Source organism: Pararge aegeria, chromosome 3, assembly GCF_905163445.1.
Source record: "Pararge aegeria chromosome 3, ilParAegt1.1, whole genome shotgun sequence".
Lineage (NCBI taxonomy): Eukaryota > Metazoa > Arthropoda > Insecta > Lepidoptera > Nymphalidae > Pararge > Pararge aegeria.
Window position 1 is genome coordinate 281,180 of NC_053182.1, and position 16,487 is coordinate 297,666.

Below are 16,487 nucleotides of genomic sequence, written 5' to 3' on the forward strand. Positions count from 1 at the left end.
GCAATCCGCGCTTACACCGCAGAGCCGGTGGGGCTTCCACAAGCATTATTACTTAATCTGTGTTTACCGCTACGATAAATGTAGTTTTCGACGGAAGCGAGGAAATAACATATCAATAGATGTATCGATTCATATTTTATACTTTTTTGTTCGAATATTATTTCATTGCTTCCTCACGTTTGCATTTTGAGTTTCCGCATGTTTTTGCGAGAGAATTTCGCAGACCGACCCGCCAAAGAATCGATCGAGGTGAAGGCTTAAACAAATTATTTTTTGTGTGAACCTAAAAGTTACGAGTATTTTGAAAGGGAAGGGAAGATAGCTTCCTATCCGTTGCGAATTGCGGTCCTGGCGGTCCGTTGGAAGGAGATGTTTGTGTTTGGGCGCTGGTGTCCTGAGGAAGTGCGCACCAACACTTGCTGAGGGCGACCGCCCGACCCCAGGATGTGGGGTGACTTTTTAGGTGATAATTTTTACTGGTAACACTCACATTTTTTATAGTATTTCACCAAATAAGATTATGGTTTATGTATTGATTGACATATTCAGCGGAAATCGCCGTGATCCGTGCAGCGTGGGCGCCGCGCCCTCACGTGCCACTAATGAGCCTAACGGGCTCGCTCTGATCCCGAAGCCACACAAGCTAGTAATCCTCTATAAATGCCACCAGCCACCCGCGCTCCTCGCATTTGGCACCCGAGTCTTACTGCAAGCTAACCAGTGTTTCGACAAGATGGTGTATAATTTCAAAGTGTTTAAAAAGTGCTCCCCCAATGGAAAAATCACCCTGTATATGCCGAAACGGGACTTTGTTGATCATATTTCTTATGTTGAGCCGATAGGTTTGTGCTTCATCCAATGCAACTAGTTATTTAACGAACAGCTACGTAATTAGATGAATATGCTCGGTATACAACGGTATTTAACTTGAAGCACCTCACATTCTACCGAGAAAAGTTCCAATAAAAACTCATTGAAAAACCGTGTGGGAAATCATTGAAAAGTTTATTGCTTTTAAATTTTAAGATTTGTAACTTTTAATTCATTTGAAAGATAACGTGGCTATAGTACACGGTCAAGTAGATGCAAAATTATCTTGCGGATATTCTGTTTCTCGAGACACAGGAACGGCAACGGTGGCAGTCTTTGATTATTTTTGAGTGAATAATCAAATACAAAAAAAAATTCAAAATTCAATTATTTCAAGTAGGCCTAACATAAGCACTTTTGAAACGTCGAGTCCATATGTTTGTTGTGACTTTACCGAGAAGAAGCCGCAAGAAAGTCAGCAGTTGCTCTTTTTTACCATCAACAATTTATATTTTAACACTCATTTTCTATCCTGTGTAAGATGAAAGCGAAGCCGGATGCTTCCAAGTAACCTTTAAAAGTCATCAAAGTATTAAAGGTAACAAATGTTGCTCTCTGAAACCAAAGTGGCCAGCTGACGAGTCGGTCCAGTGGAGTGCGTTTAACATTGTTCTATTTGGCCACGCTGCATTGAGTGCACAACGCGGCGTTATTTGGTTAAAGTTGGATTTTGTGTCTGTAAAATTGACAACTTGATCGCTGACTCGGTTGACGCCCGCACTCACTGCTGTTCACATCGTAACGCGTTCGCACTGCCTCTGATGTGTGACGTCAAACATTGCCAGCTCTTGTATGAAGCTTGAGGACGAAGAGAGCTCGTTCAATGCTCCTCAGGAGCTATGCTTTCATTCCCTAGAGAATTAGGTTCGATGGTAGGCATCTGAACTAATTATGGGGATTGCGTGAAAATACTCGTATGTAGGGGTCGTTGTAGCCAAACTCTTCGTTAAGGTTGCTAGTTTAAAAACAAAAAGAGTGCAATTTTTGGGGCGAACTAATTCATTTTATCATTGAATTAATCTTATTAAAATCTTAAAGATATTTATCCTGACCAAATGCTCTTTTTCACTGATCTTTTTAAGTTTATTTTTTTTTATTTATTTATTTATTAGGTTCACCAACAGATTATACACTGAAACAAGCTTAGGAACTACAAAATTGAGAAACATAAAGTTGTAGTGTAAACCCAATTACTGGCAAACCGGCATGCGTATCTAAAAAAAAAAACAAACACACAAGTGCGGGTTCGCAAGTTTACAATAATATTATTGTTGTAACGAAGGAAACACTGTAAGATGAAGTAAAAAACAGGAAACAAAAACATAACTTAAATTAAAACAAAACAGAAATGTACGAGGCAATTATCTACTAGCTGTACTAATATATTGTTGCAGAATTGTTTTGTATTGCTGAAGAGAACATGAGTGGATGTCGGCACGAGTAGCTTGGAATAGCTTGTTGTGCTCTCGGCAAATCCTAGCCAGGATACTGTGAGTGCCCAAATTAGTTCTATACAACTTGCCAACGAACGGTTTGAAGTTACCGAGGCGCGCATTTTTACGCGGAACAGTAAATTTAATTTTGGTCAAAATATTTGGACAGTTGATTTTATTATTTAAAATTTTGTAGAGAAATACTTGATCGGATACCCAACGACGACTTTCTAATGAAGTTAATTTAAAGAAGTTTAATCTTTCGCTATATGAGGTTAAAACTAATTGTTTTTTTTGATGAACTGACAACAAGAAAAGAAAACGTTTTTGGATTCTTTCAATCCTTAGAATAGGATCCTTATATAGTGGATTCCAAATGCTGGAGCAATACTCTAAGAGACCCCGAATTAATGCAAAGTAGACGGTTTTGAGAGCCAGACAAGAATTGAAAGTTTTACAATTTCGCCAAACAAACCCCAGTAATTTGTAGCATTTACTGATTAATTGATTTATGTGTGTATTGAATGACAATTTTTTATCCAAAATAACACCTAGGTCTCTAACAGTATACACCTCGTCAAGCAACAGATTATTAAGATAATAAGAAGTTTGAAGAGGCATGCGTTTTTTTGTAAATTTAATATGTTGGCATTTTTTAATATTAAGAGGCAATTTATTTTTAACAGACCAGTTTGATATGCTATTTAAGTCATTTTGAAGATAATCAGAGTCTAAAGGAGTTTTTATAGCTTTAAAAATTTTCAAATCATCAGCAAACAAGGTGAAATTGGAAGATTTAATGTTATCGCACACATCGTTAATATACACTAAAAACAACATAGGGCCAAGGTGGGACCCTTGTGGGACGCCAGATGGAACCCTGAACGGATCTGATTCGTAGCCACAAACTACGACCTTCTGCTGCCTGCACGACAAATAAGATGAGAGCCAAGAGAGCAAAGTTCCCTGAATACCAGCATCATACAATTTGGATATTAAAATCATATGGTCGACCCGATCGAATGCCTTACTTACGTCCATATAAATAGCATCGACTTGATATCCCTTATCAATGTTATCTATTATTTGAGTCGTGTATTCAGTCAAATTTGATACTGTTGACATTTTATTTCGAAAACCATGTTGTTGAGCAATTAGGATGGACTGCAATTGAAACGAAAGATACGGACATATTAAAGATTCGAAGACTTTGCTTACATGAGATAACAGGGAAATTGGTCTATAATTAAGTATATCATCCGCTTGCCCACTTTTAGGAATTGGTACAACATTAGCAAATTTCCATTTGTCTGGAAATATCCCAGTGGCAAGAGAGCGATTAAAAATAAGGTAAAGTGGATAAGCCAGAGTTGCGGCGCAATTTTTAATGAAAATGGCTGGTAATTCATCAGGACCTGCTCCTTTATTCTTATCCAATTTCTTCAAGGCTTTTTCTACTGCCTTGAGACCCAAAGATATTGTAAGTAAGGAATTTTTATTTGTGACTGGGCATGAGATTGTTGTGAGGGCAGCACTTGTTCTTGCTCTATCATCAGTATAGACAGGCTGTGTGTAAACGGCCGAAAAATGTTCAGCGAAAGCGCCACAAATCGTTGAAGGAGATGATATTTTTTTTCCGTTAAATGTCATAACATTTGGAATCGTTCCCTGGCTTTTCCTTTTCGATTTTAAAAATGACCACAGTATCTTCATGTTATTTTTACAAATATGATCTTCAATGCTTTTTTTGTAATTAGCGTAGCAACGATCTATTAGATTGTGACACAATTTTCTAGCTTCCTGAAAATCAAGTTTGGCCAGCGGGCATTTGTTTTTCTTGTATTTAAGACGGTAAGTCTCCTTCTCCTTTATTAACCTAATTAGGTTAAAAGTATACCAAGAAGGATAACAACTTCGCCTGGCTGCTGTTTTAGGTACGTGTTTGAGTATTAGCCCCTTAACTACGTCATAGAATGTATCTACCATTTGATTAACAGTATCAGTGTCATCAAAAATTGTATCCCAATTTATGCCCCTCAACCGTTCGTTTATAATTATATAGTCAGCTCGGTAAAAATTCAGCTTTTTAATTTTATTTGGACTAAGGAATTGATCTTTGTGAAAATTTACAACAGAAAGCAATGGAGGATGATACGGGTCAATTTTGCTTAGCGAAACATCTGCAGAGCATACTCTAGCTTGTAATGCCCCATTGCATAAAATTAAATCTAAGATTTTATTGTCTTTGTTGACAATGCTGTTATATTGCTTAAAATTATGTAGGTTGATAAAATCTGTGAGAAGATGCCCTAAATTGGAGTTAATATAAGTTGGCTGGGTAAAAGTTATATCTAAGTTTGATTTAGCTTCAGCCCAGTTTATGAAACCGAGATTAAAATCTCCGAGGAGGAGAACATCGCTATTCGTTCTGTATATAGCTTCGCTTATAGATGACAGCATTTGATCGAGCTTACAGAAAATTGGGGGAGGAGGCAGATAAACGGCGCAAATGTGAACTGCATGAGAAGCATTGCCGGTCGAAACCGTGACCCAGAGGTCCTCACATTCACTCTCCCAACAACTATTACGAGAGGAACTAAATTTCTTTAAGACCGCTATTAAAATCCCCCCACCCTCTTTCTTTGAACTACTAGAACTGCATCTATCCCTCCGGAAAATATTATAATTATCATTTAATATTTCAGCATCAAATACACTACTGTTTAGCCAAGTTTCCGTTATAACTATTATATCGTACTCGCACGACATGCTATTCAAGTAAAGACTTTCTAGTTTACCTCGTATACTTCTTGCGTTTTGATAGTACACACTTAATCCACTAACAGTACCTTTTAAGAATTAACGGCTAAATCACTACACCAGAGAATAAAAGTCCATTTACACCCTAACTCTTAATTTGCATAAGAAAGTCACTATTCTTGATCCATATGGCAGGCGAAGAATCGTCCTTTCTTATCATAACGCGACCGTGTCTCACCCAAAGATATTTATATCCTTTTTCCTTTTTGTAGCTGCGCGCCATAGCATGTAGACTGCGATTAGCTGGTGAGAGGTGCTCGGACACGTAGATAGGGGTTTTATCGGCAGCTATACCCAGGTGGGAACTGTTAAGTTTATCCAAAGGGTTCGATTTGTTGAATTTTAGGCATGCACTGAGAAACTCATCCCGTTTGCGGGGCGAAGACAGCTTCAGGATAACAGACCGCGGCCTACTGCTGCTGGCGTTGACCTTGGCAATTCGGGTACACGATATAATATCGTTTTCCATAATCGGGTAAGAGATAGTTTTTCCAAGTTGAATGGCCGTATTTGTAAGGTTTTCCTTCGGAAATTCTGGGATACACTGGAGATCCAAGTTGGACTCCCGTGCCCTCTGCTCAATTTCCAACATTTTACTGTCAAGATTACGCACATTATCTTGAAGCTTCGTGTTGTCTGCACGTAGGGTTATGACTTCCGATTTCAATAACTGAATTTCACTATGCATCTGGTCAAATTTATTAGACATGAACTCGACGGTTTTGATAAGATCGGGTATTTGTTTTATTAGACTTTGAAGCGAAGTCAACTCTTTGTTAAGTTTTTGTGCCAATGACGACTCTAAATTGATTATTTTACTCCATAAAGCCTCTTCGAAGCGATTAAGACGTTCGTCAATGGTTAAAAAGTCGACCTGTACCTTGGGCTCACCCAGCAAATCTAACTCTGATGTCTTCACTGGGGTGTTGGTGTTATCGCCCTTAGCTCGAGGCATTTTACAGTCAGGACACTTCCAAGCCGCCTTGGCTTTTGACGACAATTTAGAGAAATTTTCCTTTGATAAACCGATGCATCCGTAATGGTAGTAGCTAGGACACAAGGAGCAGGTTAATCTCTCAGTTGGGCTGATATGTTGTTTACATGCAACACAGGGACTCATTTTGACAGCCACACGACCATTAGACTTCCAAGTTATTATTGAAGCAGGTTTCTTTAGCTTGTTATGTTGTTGCGTAGCTTGTTTGTGGCAAAAACGTCTCAAGCGCCGTGCGAAAAGTGTCGCTTACGCGTTTACGCGAGAAGATTTGTGAACAACGGACAAAATTTTGTTTACACTTTGTTACTTTCATAAAAACAATTAAAAACAGTAAATTGTTTAAGCAATACAAACATATATGTGTATTTGTCACAGATCACAACTTTTCAGACACGTATTGAGACTTAAAACACGAAAACTAGAATAAAAATACACAAAAAATACGCGAGCACCCGCACTTGCGCGCGCGAGGTAAACAGGTATAACGTAATGACTTTAATCGTTAACAGGTAGTTAACGATTAAAGTCATAGGCCATCTGTTATCCTCAAGCAGCTGTTAATTCTGCTAGAATATGATTGCATCAACTGCCGTTCCTCGCAGATGGCATCGTGGTGGTGGATGAGGAGTACGTGAGTGACCGGCGCGTGTTCGCGCAGGTGGTGTGCACATTCCGCTACGGCCGCGAGGAGGACGAGGTCATGGGCCTATCTTTCTACAAGGAGCTGTACCTCGCCTCCGAGCAGGTCTACCCGCCACTGCAGAAGCGACCCACCGACCTCAGCCGCACGCAGGTATCGTGGTGCTGACGAGGACTACGTGCGCGGCCGGCGCGTGTTCGCGCAGGTGCGCGAGCCAGCATTGCGGGTTTCCCTGCCAATATATCGGGCGAGCGATCAGGCGAGACGCGCGCCTTCATTGCTGTTCAAATAATAACTCAAACTTTAGCCGATCGACATCGAGCTGCCCGGGGCAATACAAATCCAACAGATTGTTCTCATACGATTTACTTAAAAAAATTGACAAGTGTAGTTCAGAACGTGCATTAGATTAGATGTTTATGACTTGTGTTAATAAAGATAATTTGTTAACGAAACCAAAATCGCGAATTATATAAGACAATTTAAATAATAAATTTTTTCTCCTCAGGTAGAGTTAGAACCATGAACATGTTGTATTTAGGAGTACAATTATTTAAGTAACATCGTGCGATTTACCAAATATTATGTCGGAAACCGGAACCACCATTCCCTTAGCGCTGCCAGAATTAAGGAAAATTTACAGTAATCATTCACAAACTATGCGGATATTATCAGCTATAGAACAGAGCATATTCTAATTATTATCTCTGGTATTTATTAACCGCGGATGTTTGTACACTTCATTTATTAAATCCTAATATAGGCACGTTATTAAATTTTTCGGTGTTTCTACATATAATAAGAGCTGTTGTGCTATTGATAAAGTACACACCGGTTACACAGGTTTGATAGAGGTCGAAATTATTAAGTTCCTACTTAGTCGGCGTGTAAAAGTGGTAGCTTATGATATGTTTAGTGGCGAGCGCAGAGGGAACTTATCATTAATCTTTGCCATTGGGAATACAATGAGAGTGAGCAAATCTCTAATTACACACACGAACTTATATTGAATTGTCAGACTGTCCTAATAGTTTCGGCGCCGCGCGGTGAGTCAACTTCTTTCAGGCCCCGCCGCCGCGAAGAGAGCAACCGCCCCGGAGGCTGCTGTCGGACAAACAATTACTCAGACGCGCAACCGACGAGGGCCCCGAGCGGGCTCGCGCGTCAACTCCGACATGAAATATCAACAATCGACAAAAACTTTTCCTGATTGTGTTTTCAGTTTATTCTCATTTATTGTCTGTGTAGATTAATCATTAAATTATTGAGCTTTCATAAGTCCACTGTATTTGGTTTAGTATAAACAAAAATATATTAGAAATGGTACGTGGTATATCGGAATCGATGGGTGCCATCGATTGATTCCTCAGACTTGATTATTGACAAATGACGTTATATATACATATACAAACAACGCACTTGAATGCCAAAGCGTCACGGACAACGTTGTTACAAACTTTCGCCTGTAATGTAGAATCTAGATTATTGGTTACGAGCGATCATCTCTGTGGTGCTCAGGAGCGCCTCCTGAAGAAGCTGGGCGAGAACGCGCTGCCGTTCCGGCTGAGCCTGCCGGCCGGCTCGCCCGGCTCCGTGTCGCTGCAGCCCGGCCTGGAGGACGAGGGCGAGCCGTGCGGAGTGCACTACTACGTCAAGCTGTTCGTGGGCGAGACCGAGATTGACCGCACGCACCGCCGGTGAGTGTAACAAAACCTAGGGCTGGTATTTATGTGATGATGCTGTCGCGCTAATTTCGGTAGACGAGGAGAAGAGCTTTGTCGAGGCAAGGGGCAATATCATTTTTTGGTCGTTTCTGCAGTCAAGACTATGAGTTTCAGTCTTAACCGAAGCCTCTTATTTGAATGAACCGATAACTATTCACTGAACTAATCTGGAATTAAACGCAGTAGTTGTTCTACATACTTCAGAGAGAAAAGAAAGATATGCAATCATCATTATGACATCAACTCATTGCCACTACAGGGCACGGATCTCCTCCTACAGTGAGAAGGGCTCAGGTCGTAGTCCACCGAGCTGGCCAAGTGCGGATTGGTGGACTCAACTTTGAGAACATTATAAGGACCTCTTAGCCATGCAGGTTTTATTACGATGGTTTTTTTCACCTTTAAAGCCATTAAAGTTGTATTTAGATACAGAAAAATATAAACCCCGAAAACGGACCTTCAAAGTCTGGCGTCTATAAGTATATTATGTGACGTGGCTCTGATGGCAGGAGCACCGTGGCGTTGGGCATCCGCAAAGTGCAGTTCGCGCCCGACAAGCCGGGCCCGCAGCCCTGCACCGTGGTGCGCAAGGACTTCGTGCTGTCGCCCGGACAGCTGGAGCTGGAGCTCACGCTCGACAAACAGGTACTTCTAGAGATGGTGGACTGCCACTCCAAACCATTCTACGATCGAGTGCCGCCAGGGTTATAGCGCACCGAGCGAGGGGTACTCCGAATACCAGCTCGGCGCTTTGGATGCGCTCGCATACCCCCAACATCACTATAGGTACACGGATTTCATAGATACAAGTTAAAAGTATTCCAGTCAATAGGTTTTTTTATCTAATTTCAGGTGAAGTTAAGATATTAATATTCATGCTCTTTAATCAAAGTACCCCAATAAGAGAGAAAGCTCAAGGAAAAGTCTCTGAATCGGACGCTAGTAAATATTTGTAGCTTTATCTTCGAGGAGATTAATTAAAGATTTGTATCGACAATGTATTTATGGAGATCGTATTTAAGAAGTACTTTATTAAGATATAAATTGGCTTCGAAGCTATTATTTTTTTAATTATATTTATATAATGTTTGTTAAGTATGAAAATTATAGTTTCCAATTCATGTACCCACTGCTGGGCACTTACCGAATTCATAATCTATGATTATTAGATTTTACGAGCTCCGTTCATGTCAGCTTTCGTGTGTTATTTCGGTTTTCCCGAGGGAAGAAAACAATGTTCGGGGGTAAAAAAAATCAATCTAATCTACATCCTGGTCTTTATGTGGATCGCAATCAATAATATCCGCTCTGCAGTTGGAGCGTGAGTGCGTAACAAACAGCATGTGACAGGATGGTTATAATTGACCATTTAAATATATTTTAGATTAAAAACTAAAATAATATTTTTATAATAATTTGGAATGTACCTTTATTGGATGGTATTATTTAGTGTCATTTAGTTATTTAAATATAAATGAGTTTATTATACCAACAGCGTGTTAAAACGATGGATTTCGAAATCCATCAATAACTACTATAACATAATCAAGAATATTTCTTATGCTCTTATCTATGGGGTGGGAATTCGAGTATTTTATTCTTTAATCGGATAAGCTTAATGACATTCACAACGCAACTTTTCTAGTGGGCGAAAGAGCGTTTAGTTATTTTGAACTGCAAGTGTACATGATAAAAAATGTTGAAACTTAAAATAATTGACTTGTTCGGAGTGGTTGCATTTATAACCGCTCGATCGCTCACAGCTGTACATCCACGGCGAGACGGTGGCGGTGAACATCAGCATCCGCAACCACAGCAACAAGGTGGTGAAGAAGATCAAGGCCAGCATTCTGCAGACCGTTGACGTGGTGCTCTTCCAGAACGGACAGTACCGGAACGTCGTCACGGGAGTCGAGACGCAGTTAGTTCACATTTAAGTTATTTCAGAATTAATTTTTGTTCTATAATGGTAAAAGATTGGTCGGCAGTACCAGTGAATAATTTATAGACTACTATCATGTAAACAGTAAGAATAATGCAGTGTGACTGCCGTGAACTTTCTTTGGCGTATATTGAAGTGAGCTTTAGAAGGCTGATAACACAATAAACTACAGCAACACGTGGCTACAGTCAAGCCACACATGGGAAGTGTTTCACTCTCAACATATATAGATCACATATGCATGTCTAATACTGCAAAATGTGTTGTTACCTGAAGCAACCTGTGTTATAATTTTGTGAAATACACCTATTCGAACTTGGCAAGTGCATTAAACAATATTGCATTTTGTGACTGAATCTGTCAGGTACAAAAAGCTGTTACGAGTGTGCACGGTTAAACCAACGCGTCTAGCATGCGTCCACGGTGGCGAACAGGTGTTTGCTGGTAAACTTGCATGGCCTATTACATAGATTGGGCCTGGACGCGTTGGCTTATCGTAACCTCTCGTGGCTTCCGAGCTGCTCTCACTGGCCGCTGTGCAGGGACGGCTGCCCGCTGCAGCCGGGCGCCAACATGCAGAAGGTGGTGCAGCTGCGGCCGGCGCTGGGCGGCCTGCGCGACCGGCGCGGCATCGCGCTCGACGCACAGCTCAAGCGCGCCGAGACCACGCTCGCGTCCACCACGCTGTACGTGCCCGCGCGCCCCCGCGAGCCGCGCTGGCACGCGATAACATATTCATTCTCATTGCGCTCTTCGGCTGTTACAAAACAACTTTACCCAAAAATACATTCAGTAAAAACTACCAAATTTGATGAACCTAGTATTGCTATACCATTCCGTTCCACAACGTGTTCGAGCCACGACTTCATCGATTATCTTTACTCATGTTTCTGGTCAGCCGACGTCTCGTTAAGGCTGAAGCAGTCTTAGATGGAAGGATGGTCTTTAGACTTTCTGCGCCAGCGTAGATAGTGCTGATTTACTTCTGGGCTGAAAGTCTATTACGGGCAGCCGGCAGTATAGAAACTGAAATGGATGCCATTCCATGCCATCAGAGGTATACATCAGATACATCAAACCACTAGGGAAATGTTCTTGAAACACTAATTATAAGTATAGATCCATTTAATGTTTTAGGGTTTAGGGGTGGAAAATCGAGAAGTACCGAGTAGTTGGTATGCGTTGGTGATCCCAACAAGAGTTAATGCAGCACGCCCACAGGCCGCACGTATTACCGTGCGGTCCCTGCGTGCGCGCGCTCCACTGTGGTTCTTGCAGCTTGCTGGACCCGGAGCAGCGCGACGCGTTCGGCATCGTGGTGAGCTACAGCGTCAAGGTCAAGCTGTACCTGGGCGCGCTGGGCGGCGAGCTCAGCGCGGAGCTGCCCTTCATCCTCATGCACCCCAAGGTAACGCGCCGCCGGCTGGCTGCCGGCTGCAGCGTTGGCTGAGATACAGCCAACAGGTGTTATCGTCATCATCATATCAAGCCAGTACCAGCCCACTACAGGGCACGGGTCTCCTTCCACAATGAGAAGGGTTTCCTCACGATGTTTCCCTTCACCTTCAAAGCGATATTAAATTGTAATACGCACGTAACTTAGAAAAGTTAGAGGCATTACATTATTATGTTTTTATGTATTTTGAGCGATCTCTAAGTGACTCTAACACATACATCTGCCACTGTTTACTTGACTCGAGAATTAACAAACAACACGACGACTAATTTATCTTGCTCCGATGTTAAGATTGGAATTACTTCAGTTTCAACCCACCCTATTGATTTATTGTCAATGTGGAACATAAATGTATTACACGACTACTCACACAAAGTACGTATAAATTAGTGGTCCAATAAAGGGCTTAAAGTAGTAATATTTTGCAAGTTTTAGCAAGTTGTAGTCTTGAACTAAATATAACGCAGTATAGGTATATTGAATTTACATTTATTATGAACCTTCAAAATAAAGATACAAATAAAAACTTAGAAGTGCAGAGACTATTATCTGTAATATTTTCGGTTTTGTAATTAACTGCAACAATAAACTTATTTTTCTCTAGTGATTCCCCGCAACTTCGTCCACGTGTAACTTTTCATCAGGTAATTTTTCCTCACAATTTACCCCTACCAATGCCGGTTGCCGTGTTATTACAGCCCACCTACGCCTCAGGTCGATGGACACAGGGCGGTTATAATTGTCGGACTAAGCAGATGGTATAAACAGAGTCCAACATTTTGTTAAGACTTCTGAATGCCCAGTTACTATTACGAACGTGTGATAAGACTCAATAAATCCACCGACGCGTGTCGGAGCAGCGTGGTGGATCTATGCTCTGAGCCCGTACCCAGCAGTGGGCTAGCAGGCTGCGGGCTTGAAGCGGACTGAGCCGCGTTCCGTCCGCAGCAGGAGGGCCGCGCGCGCCTGCTGCAGGCCGACAGCGACGCCGACGTGGAGATGTTCCGCCAGGACACCGTGCTGCACCAGGAGAGCGTCGAGGTGTACTGAGCAGACATGCCCGCTTGTTGGACCGCCCGGGAACTCGCTAGCAATTGATTCGATAACTGCTACTCCGTTTTTGAACTCCCGACCGGCCTTTCAATAATTTACAATAACTCGTCATTATTACTATTGTTATACTATAATTATAATTATTTTTTGGTATATTATACCAATATGTGGCTAGACACTTGTTTGTTATCTCGACCGCGATATTTAAATGTTATAACCTTAATTTCATAAAATTTACTCTTCAAATAAATTCCAGCACTTCCAAATTAGACTCTGATGAGCTAGTTGTATTAATATGTATTTGCTAATATCTATATACATGCTGAACAGCTAATAATAAGCACTTATTAAACTTAATTATTCTGTTTATTTATTGTTTAGTGCCTATGTAGCATTCAACAATTTATTTTAATATTATCTCTGTCCATCAATTCTAAAAATTTATGTAAATGAATCGACAATTAAAGTTATAAAGGATCGAAAACGGCACTCATGTGTCAGTTAAGTTATCGTAAGTTAAAACTGAGTTAATCTTGCATGGTCATTGTTCAGAAACGTAATTTCGTTAGTTATCGAACAAATAGTGCGAACGAATAGATAAACCGCCTGTAAATGTACCTACCTCAGAAACCATACATCAGACACCATGATTATACCTAATGTTCTCATAGTATTTCTTCTAATTCGTCATTCAAATGCTTGCTTTCAACCAGTGCCGTGCCTTTCTTGTACTGCTGTACCGGGCAGCTCCTTCGTCATATATTTACAATGATTTTCCATATTTATTTCTTTGGTTCTTATGTATTTTGTTACATAAATTTTAGCTGTAAGTATTTATTAATTCATAGATTTGAATCAATACTGTGTGTCTATTATAGGATTTTTATAGGATCATTATTCCTAAAGAAAACAGAACATTTAATTATATTATTCATATTTGTGTTTCAATATATAGCTCTATAGCTATATATTACCTCACTAGTTTAATAATTTAATATAGAGTCAAGTCATTCAGTTTATTATAATATCTTTAGAAGCATAAAAAGAGAGTTCTGTACCTTATAACGCATATTTTAAGTACTTTTATAATACATAAGTGGATGTCTTATGTAATAAAATACGCTGTAAAACATGAAACCAAAAATAATATTATTTACTGCTAATGTTAATAAAACACGTGAGAAAATATAAATATATTTTTCAAATAAATTTCATTGTTTGTCTTTTACTAATTTATTAATTTCTTCTCATTCTCTTTATACTGTGTCCAGTTTACGGTTAAGTTTAAATGAGGGTTATCATTTTGACCAAACATTTTCTTGTTTGGCATTTTATAGTATAATTTTTTCAGCAGTCGGGCTTAAGTTTTTGAACTTACTGATTGAAAATGTTACGATATATATAATACTAAAAATAGTATTGCAAAATTGCACGTAGTTCAGTTGACTCCTCCAGTACTTTAAAGGACCCAAACTAACTCGTACTTTCGATAGTTATTCAAATTCAAAAATTCAACACGTGTTAGAGGAGGAGGGTTAGGTCTTAGTCCTACACGATGGCCGTGTGCGTGTCGGTAGAATTCCTAGATGAGGAACTTTTGAACTTTCCTCACGATGGTTTTCTTCAACATTTAAGCAAGTGAATTTATATGATAAATTTAACATTTATGCTTTATTAAAAACGCACATTAAATTACTAGTAATATTATTAATCCGAAAAGAGGTGCCGGGGATCGAACTCGATCACCCCGAAAGGGAGCCGTTTCCCACCAGGGTGGAAATTGCTCAAAAATGGGCAATGCCCTTTTATCGCACAATGAAATAAAAAGAAGTGGAAATAAAACCGCAGATGCAGCGGAAGTCACGCGCGAGGGATTGCATTCCTCGCGCGGATCGGATAGCCGGATAGCCGGTCGATGCAAATATATGTTTACTCAGAGCGGCACGTTAGCGGCATGCTGGCGGCACGAGGAGGGTCCACGCTGGAATTCAATAACGATGTTTCAGCTCTCGATCTCGTAGTACCGTGGATGCCGACTTTGTTTGATGCACAGCTTGTTGGTCGTGTGCACGGGAATGCCAGAGCCCGCATGTGAATGCCCTGCAAATGGCACTGTTCATAGTTTTGCTTCGGCCTTGTATCGTTTCTTGTATCTTCCTTTCGTACAACCGATTTAAAGTAGGTCTCCCAAGGCTAAATATTTAAATTTGTCTTGTTCACTGCTCTACCTACTGATGTTTATGATAATAACTGGGACACTACTCGGCTCAAAACCGATTAGAGATATGTGTTTAATATAACTGCCATACCCTAAAAGGTTAGCTTGATACCGTCTTAGGCTGGATAACCAGTTGCAGCTGAGATTGCATTTAAGGTCTGTCTTGTAGGAAAAACCAACTAACAAATTAATCAGCGCCATCCCTAAGAATACATTCGAAGTACGAGTACTATGGAAGACTAACGGTCTAAGTCTTATACACGATCAGACTACCACTGCAAGGTTACACCTCAAGGCCCGCCAGCGAAACTCTGTTTGAACGGGCTGAAATTCAGTATCCAGTAGCGGATTACTATCCAGCAGCGGGCGTTTCGGCACTCGCCCGTGAGGAAACGCCCGGGTGACGAGGTTTAGTCTCGAAACTCATACCAACTAATGATCAAGGCCAAACGGAAGAGTCCCGAAGATATCTTCAATCCTATTTTCAAAAATATTTATGAAGAAAAAAGATTTATTTGTCAGTTTGTTTCTACCGAATAGGCTCCGGAATTTTAATGATTTTAACCATTTCGTTGCCAAAAGAAAGCTAAACTATCACGAAGTAACATAAGCCATATATTTGCGGGTGTGCGCTGAGAAAACTATTGATAATACATAAAAATTATGTACAATATGATTAAAGTACTAACAAATAAATTATTACCTACATAAAACTACGCGATTACCGTTTGAAACAAAAGTGGGTTACATTAGTAACGCAGTATTCATTCTTATTTATATGAATGGTTTCATTATCCAGGGTAAATACCATTATTATTACTTAACATATGTGTATAACATAGCATCATTTAATAATTTTGAATTCATTCTGATTGATCATTTAATTTACTACTTATGGCTAGATTATAAAAATTAAGGACTACACCAATTAAACAAAACAGTTTTTTTTATATAAGTTATTTTTTTATTAATTGAATTGAAAAAGTCATTTTTAAAACTACACCCGTTTTTTTACAAGAATATACAAATTAAAAATATATCGCGAATTACACCTAAATTAAATGCCAGACGGTTGTCTAATAAACGGTTTCTGCGGGATACCTTACAAGCAAAAGCAAACGCGGACGAGGTCGCGGGCACAAGAACGGTTATTTTCTCAGCTCAATGACCCATGAGGAAATCTACACACAATAAGTCCATACCTTGCAACTTTTTACTGAGATAGAATTAGAAAATTGATTAGAACGTGTATTGAATGATCTGTTGTTGAAATTCAATTAATACATTTAATACAATTGGATTGATCAAAGCCGACGTGTCAGCTGTGTCCGTGT

The 16,487-nt window shown here is 40.0% G+C and overlaps 1 protein-coding gene across 2 annotated transcripts; it reads left to right on the forward strand.

Moving 5' to 3' along the window:
• Positions 1–699: 699 nt before the first annotated feature.
• LOC120636438 (arrestin homolog) lies at positions 700–13,869 on the forward strand. 2 transcript variants are annotated; one of them, XM_039907919.1, is made up of 8 exons: positions 700–842; positions 6,723–6,913; positions 8,279–8,457; positions 8,994–9,129; positions 10,248–10,405; positions 10,969–11,112; positions 11,705–11,834; positions 12,831–13,869. In XM_039907919.1, the coding sequence occupies exons 1-8, from the start codon at positions 734–736 to the stop codon at positions 12,930–12,932; spliced, it is 1,149 nt and encodes a 382-aa protein (XP_039763853.1). In that variant the 5' UTR covers positions 700–733; the 3' UTR covers positions 12,933–13,869. The 2 variants fall into 2 exon arrangements, with proteins under 2 accessions (XP_039763853.1, XP_039763860.1); XM_039907926.1 differs by having other exon boundaries at positions 12,834–13,869.
• The last annotated feature ends 2,618 nt before the right edge of the window (positions 13,870–16,487 follow it).

Excerpts from the sequence above, each read along its gene's own strand:
- LOC120636438 (XM_039907919.1), top strand. The coding sequence starts at position 734 with ATGGTGTATAATTTCAAAGTGTTTAAAAAGTGCTCCCCCAATGGAAAA. Across the intron at positions 8,458-8,993 it reads ATTGACCGCACGCACCGCCG|GAGCACCGTGGCGTTGGGCA; the intron begins GTGAGTGTAACA and ends CTCTGATGGCAG. Across the intron at positions 11,835-12,830 it reads TCATCCTCATGCACCCCAAG|CAGGAGGGCCGCGCGCGCCT; the intron begins GTAACGCGCCGC and ends TTCCGTCCGCAG.